The sequence below is a fragment of the Montipora capricornis genome, chromosome 10 (genome assembly GCF_036669925.1).
Source record: "Montipora capricornis isolate CH-2021 chromosome 10, ASM3666992v2, whole genome shotgun sequence".
NCBI lineage: Eukaryota > Metazoa > Cnidaria > Anthozoa > Scleractinia > Acroporidae > Montipora > Montipora capricornis.
This window is the reverse complement of record NC_090892.1, coordinates 22,625,793-22,632,665: the sequence shown is the minus strand read 5'-3', so window position 1 is coordinate 22,632,665 and position 6,873 is coordinate 22,625,793. Positions and strand designations below refer to the sequence as shown.

The following is a 6,873-nucleotide window of genomic DNA, read 5'->3' as shown; positions in this document are numbered from 1 at the left end:
TGTCAACAGAAATAGTGCTTAAAATTTATTTATATGTGGACAAAAAGGAGTTTAATCAAAGTCAGTATCTGGAAGAAAAATCTCTTGTAACTTCACTTGCTCTGGAGAAGCAACTGTTAAGGACGGTGCCTACTAATTAAAGATATTTTAGCCCCGGTGTGTGATTTTGCAGGAAATGTAGATCTTAACAAGTGTTATTGAAATCTAAAAAGCAAATTGGGGGTAACCATGCATTTTTCAGGGATAATTCATGAACAATATTTGTAAAAAGCTTTAAAATACAAAGCAATGTATGGCGTTCATTCTCAAATTGAAGCTTAATTATCTCTCAAAAATGCATGGTTATCCCCAATTTTTTTTTTGGATACCAAGAGTACTTACTAAGATCTACTTTCTCCGGATAGTTTTAAGCAGCGCAAAAATATCCCTGTTTTAGTAAGCATCACCAGTAGGAAATCCGAGTATCTCGAGATGCGCAGAATGTATGCGCAATAACAATAGTAGGCACAGTCCTTAAACCAATCAGGGTCTAGTAATCATGCCCTCTTGATTACCAATAGTGCCCTTGTGATTTAGAAAAAAATGCCCTCCGTCTCAGCCAATCAGCATTCAGCAATTTTGTCCTATATGGGATAAATACCTAAATAACCTGCTTATTTACAAAATGGACTGTGAAATTCAAAATGTACATGGTTAATTAATGTAGCGGGAGATGAAGGTAAAGGGAAACTCTGATGAAGCAATAACACTAGCTTTTATTCAATATGGGACACACTCTTTACATGAGGGTTTAGAGGGAGTTGCTCCCATTGCTGTTGCTTGGGGTATCTTTGTGGTCAGAAGCCTTAGTGATGTTCTTGGGTCTGCCTCTAGAGTTGTAGTAGAGTAAGCATTAGAGAGATGGCAGGGCCTGGCATAGTTGTGGCCTCTTCAGTCTGAGTGTTTTTCTCTTAGGCCATTAAGGCAGAGTGGTTTCGTCAGTGTGTTTCAGGGCTTCTCTCCTTTTTCCACAAGAAAGCCATAGTGATTTTTATCTCTTATCCAAACTATGTTGCCCCTGTTCTAGTGTCACAAGTTCCTTTGCTCTGTGATGCTTTTCAAAGTTGTGCTTCTGTTTTCCTAATACAGGTGAAGTAGTGGCTGGTGGGGCATTTAGGCTGGTCACCCATGACTGCAGTACCCTCTTACAAGGGAGCATTCTTCATCTAACTTCTGTACAATACAATAAAATTGTATTGTATTGTATTGTATTGTATTGTATTCCATCCTTTATTTTTGCAATCACTTCGCTGTGGCAGGAAGGTAAACCTGTATCTGTACTCTTTCACAGTGCAGTGGAGAGGCCATGTCGCAAAGGTTTGCTATTGCCAAACTGCAACTGACTGATGTAATCGGTGTTGCTTTGCAGTGCTTTCCCATGGACAGCTGTACGGTTTTGTTTTCTGGCTTCAGCTTGACGGCCTAGGTGAACAGTGTTAGCAAAAGTGACGTCTGATTTGGCCTGCAAGCAATCTGACAATAATTCCCTCTCTAATAAGTGCTGAATTTGTAGTTGTCAGTGAGATGATATTATCCTGGATTATTAAAACCTGAACTACAGATATCAAATTTCCAGCATTTTTATCGGCTCGCGTAATATGGTCAAGGAATACGTCAGTAATAAAAACATTTTTGCAGCTCTGAGAAAAAATGGCAGACAAAAGCCATTTTGGCCTGGAATTGACCGAGGCAGAAATTCATGCTTTAGTTTTTGATCCTGGAGTTTTTAATAAAACAACATTATTCTACTCATGCTTGCTGGATATAAAGTGATTATAACCAACTCGGTGAGCACTACACTCCTCATTGGTTATCTATCATTTCATATCCAACACGCCCTCCTAGAATAGTTGTTTATTAACCAGGATCTTGTTTTTGTCAATATAAACATGCTCAGTTAACATTATGACATTGCGCCTGGCTGCAAAGTGGCTATTAAGTGCTGTTTTGGCTTCTTCATAAGAAGCAGTTTTTTTCATTTAAACCGACTTGTGCATCCTAACCCTAAGCCATATTTTCTACACACACTTGAATCGACAGCTCATGCCTCCCTTGATACTACTCTTTGAGCTAACATCAGACATCCACAGACTGTGATTCACTGGTTCCTCTGTGTTGTTACATACATGTAGTCTAGGGTCGAGTTGTACCTCATTGAACGGGCTTCAGGATTGGCCAAAAGAACAATAGAGCAAGCAAAGAATGATAACAATGGATTTAGCACAGAAAACAATAGGAATTTTATAGTGTTCAACAAGATGTACGACCCTACCCACAATTTTGAACCAACAGCGTCTTTCTCATTCTTCACCTTTACGGCATTATAATGCTTTGCAATGCCCCATCCTTGCATGCAGTTAACAGAAGCCTTTTGTCTCCTTTTGTCAACCACATCCAAGCGATCTTGATTATCAAATCACACATTGTCTTAGAAATGAGCTACCATTCTTTCATTTTGTCATTCTTGTTTCTGCAGTATAGGGTAATTTTTAGCTCCCATCTGAAAACATGCAGCCTTAACAATTTTGAGACAAGATACGAAGATTTAGTTGCAATTTCGCAAATTTGTTGTGCTGCATTGTATTGTCAGCCCACAATACTTGTGTTTAAAGAAACCGCTGGAAATGATATCGAAAGAATGGAGTTGTGCATGTGCCCCCCCCCCCCCCCCATAAGGATGGTGGATTTTTGCAACTGAGACTTTGAATTTTTTTTTCAAAGAAGCTGACAAAATTTGGATCCCTCTGACATTTTTTTCAAAGGTGTCGACAAAATATCAACCCTTGTGATATCATTTTTCAAAGGATTTCTGCCATCCTGAGGGGGGGACGGGGGTGCGGATAGAAAATGGAGCAACCCCATCGCAGCGAAATTATGCTACAATTACGCTATCTTCAGATTGAAAGAAAACTCATGGTGAGAAACAAAATAATTTTGTCTTTTCTGTATTTCTTTTAGCAAAAGTAGCAGCAAAGTGGAGACTGCTAACCCTTTTGTTTTGAAAGAGCAAAGGTGATAGCAAGTCACAAATTTGCGACTTCTCCAGATAATTTAGTGGCAAAGTGAAAAAATTCAGTTGCAAATGCGACTGAATTGGTTGCAATTTCAAGCCCTGTTGAACCCATCGACTCCTGGGAGTCCAATGCCAGACAATTTTACTCATCTTTTGGTTTTATCAACGGAGTTGATAATGTAAATTGGCCACCGTACAGAGATTCTAAAAGCTGACGTTTCGAGCGTTAGCCCTTCGTCAGAGCTCTGACGAAGGGCTAACGCTCGAAACGTCAGCTTTTAGAATCTCTGTACGGTGGCCAATTTACATTATCAACTCCGTTGATAAAACCAAATTTTTGTATACTACTTCCCCACCGACGCAGCACCACAGTTTCTTTAGAAACTACCCCTTCATCAATTTTACTCATCGACTGGGTGTGTCCTGGGGCTCCTGAGGAGTGAATGGGTTAAGCAGCATTTTCTGACTACGCTGAACAGTGGTGGACAAAACACTGACCCCCAGTCCATGGACTGCCCCCATGGACTACCCAAAAGGACTACCCTAAAAAAACTATTTCGAATGAGTACAGTTGATCTATGTGTAAGCAGCATCTCAAATAGTGCTTACTTAAGCCTCAACACCCATTTTAAACAGCATTGTTCAACAGTATTTAAGTCTAAGCACCCATTTTAAAAAGGTTAGCTTTCGATTATTGTTGTGACGGCTGATTACTTCATGTACGGTAAGTGAAGTGGAATCATGGCCATATGGATGAAAATTATCAAGGTATGTGCAATGTAAGTATTATAATCAATTCAGTTCTTTCAATAGCACTCATTCGAAATGGTATTTTTAAGAGTTAGTCCATTTTAGGGTAGTCCATTTGGGTAGTCCATGGACTAGGGGTCAGTGTTTTGTCCACCACCACACTGAACATACCAATCCATACTTAGCCATTCAATTGTCAACAGTCGACAGCACTAATCAACCCAGGCCCACCATCCTTCTCTAGGCAGGTATATCCTACTGTACTTGCATTTGCCAAAGGACTTAAAGCACCATAGATTGTGATCTATTCTCATCTTCATCATCATCATCATCATCATCATAATCATTCTTGTCATCATCAAGACCTCTAGTATTTTGCTGTCTAGGAATTAATTGCAAACCTCACTCTGGTAATAAAACAGTCTTTTAACCCACTAATCAATAATATTCTTTATTAGTATAAAATTATACTAAAACAGTGGATGGCATTGAACGTGCACGCTGATTGGCTACTCAAACTCTGGATATCCTTTGCTATTCACCTCCCAGCAATTCACACAGACTTTGCACCCAAAAATGTTGTAATCTTTGCAGGAATAAATGAGTTAAAATCATCTTGTGCTATATTATCTCACTGTTTAGTATATACTAAAACAACTATTCACCTCAGTGGCTTGTGGTGGATATTTACCTTCACGGCTTGTTAATATCCACCACTAGCCACTGACACTGAGATGGTAATAGTTGTTTATTATTGATAATTTCATATTGCAGGTTATTGAAGGAGGTGGAGAGCTGGACATTAACTTTCAAATAGTCTCCCCTCGTGGAGTTATGCTTTTGAATGATGAGAAGAAAACAGATGAAGTTCATACAATTACTACTCCTCATGGTGGCATTTATTCATTTTGTTTTGATAATTCGTTCAGTACAGTGGCAGAGAAAATTGTGTTCGTGGACTTAGATCTTGCAACTTATGACGAAGAAGCTTGGATGAGGACACTTGATGCCTCTGACTTGACAGAGAAGGAGTTGCAAATTGACAGCATTAGGGTGTGTAATGAACTTTAAAGTCACAGTTCTATTGGGATCATTATTGCCTTTTGGCAGGTTGGGATACAATTGGCAGGACCAGTGATCCAGTCGTGGTGTGCATGGAAGAACGTGGGCGCACAAAACGGCTGGTCAATGGAGCCTACAGACGAATGTAGCATGGCTCGAGGTGGGCCTGTTCATGAATACTGTGAACAACACATAGTAGTCTCATGATGACTCTTTGAAGTCATTGTAAATGCTCAAAGTATTATATGCTGGGAATTAACTTGCAACTGCTTGTACCTAAACTGGTTGAGCTTAAAACAGACAAATAATGGGGTTAATTTGTAAAGAAACTTCGGTGCTGCATTGTTGGGGAGTTAAAGTTCATCAAACAACTTGAATATAAAGGTAAATAACCAAGTGTTAGCCCATCGTCAGATGGAATGGATGAATTACAGTGAGAGCAAAGGGCAAATCCTCCAAACATCTGCTCACAAATCTTTTGTTGGTTAATCTATGTTTATCAGTTATTGTTGAAACTAATTAAGCACCAACCAAGGCGCAGTTGTTTGAACAAAAACAAGCTTCTTTCCCTCTTGGTCATGTGGAAATACCAGTTGTACAAAAATTAATTATGTATAATTTAATAGAAATAGAGAGAGGGGACTGGCTACCTGAAATAACTGGAGAGTTAAAAAAGGCAGGCAGCCTACCTGAATATTTTCTGATGAATTATGATTTCACAGTTTCATTATGTAACTTACGTTTAGCCAAGTCACACTTACAGTATGTCCAGGAATGCGTCTAATTAGATGCACGCCCAATTTTGACATCCAACACAAAGCGTACCTTTGAGTTTAAGCCAGCCCTTTATCTCCCAAGTCTTGAAATATAGAAAACCCCAACAGAGCTTGTTTAGCTGTCACTCTGTCTTTGAGTACTGCCTACAGCAGTAGGAGCCTGAAAACATGACTGACTAAGCAACTAGCAAACGTGGGTTGGGTTAATTCGGAGGATACAGCTAGTGTTGTCTACCATTGGGAACTCAAAAAAGGAAATAATTGTAATGCAGCACCTCCCCCCAAAGGGACCATGTCCCCCAAAAGGAGGTTTTTCTCTTTTTCCTTTGTAATAGTACATGTATTCTTTTTCTTTCTCTCTTTTGGCAGGATAAACTTGATACCATAAAAGAAGCGCTTGAGAAAGCCCAACAACACCAGCAGTACTTGACAAAAAAGAACTTTAAGAATTATTTTCTGGTCAGTAGAAGCTCAAGTCGTGTTTTTTGGTGGTCACTTATACAAAGTATTGCTCTCATTGGAGTGGCCATATGCCAAGTCCTTATTGTCAGGAATTTCTTTGCAGAAGGTAGTACAAATCAAAGAATTTAAAAGAATTTGCCATTTGTAAGCCACATGACTTCAAACAGTTTTATAAAATAAATAAGTTCTGTGTTTCAAGAACTTTTTTTAATGAATTATTGAGGAACTAAAGATTTTTGCATTTTTCCCTTTTGTTGTGTGCTTTTTTGTGTGGAGGGGTAACATGTCCACTTGGGAATTTATAGCAAATTTGTTATTTAGTTTTTGCAAAATTTTGTCCAAAGTTACTGTGATTTCCATAATTCTGCGGAATCTCAACTTCAAGTGTAAAGCACCAAACTGCATTTCTGCTTCCATCAGTCAAATTTCTGAACACAGGGCTTCAGGAAGATCAACTCTTCCTCTGAAAGTGAATTGGAGGTTTTGTTTACTTCACAGCTTGAATACCATTATGATATCTTTTTAGAGGTTCTTCAGCAATAAGATTGGTGCAGATTCCATTGCTTTCCATCTGCATCTAGTTTGAATGTACGAATGCAACATGGAAACCAAAGATACCGATTGGTAGACTAAGTTTATGTCACACATCCATGGGATCAGGCCTACTCTCGGCTTGGTGTCAGAACTTTGATTGATGGAAGCCAATGGATGCCTTCATGATAGGACGCATCAACTGTTGTTCAACAGTCTTTATGGACTACCAGCCATTCA

The 6,873-nt window shown here is 39.1% G+C and overlaps 1 protein-coding gene across 1 annotated transcript in view; it reads left to right on the top strand.

Annotated features, from left to right (window-relative positions):
• Positions 1 to 6,348, top strand: part of LOC138018401 (transmembrane emp24 domain-containing protein 1-like) — a 7,255-nt gene extending 907 nt beyond the window's left edge. Inside the window, exons 2-3 of the mRNA XM_068865019.1 lie at positions 4,577 to 4,855; positions 6,010 to 6,348. Of these exons, the coding sequence (XP_068721120.1) occupies positions 4,577 to 4,855; positions 6,010 to 6,231 (501 nt within the window). The 3' untranslated portion in view covers positions 6,232 to 6,348. The remainder of the gene's footprint in view (positions 1 to 4,576; positions 4,856 to 6,009) is intronic.
• The last annotated feature ends 525 nt before the right edge of the window (positions 6,349 to 6,873 follow it).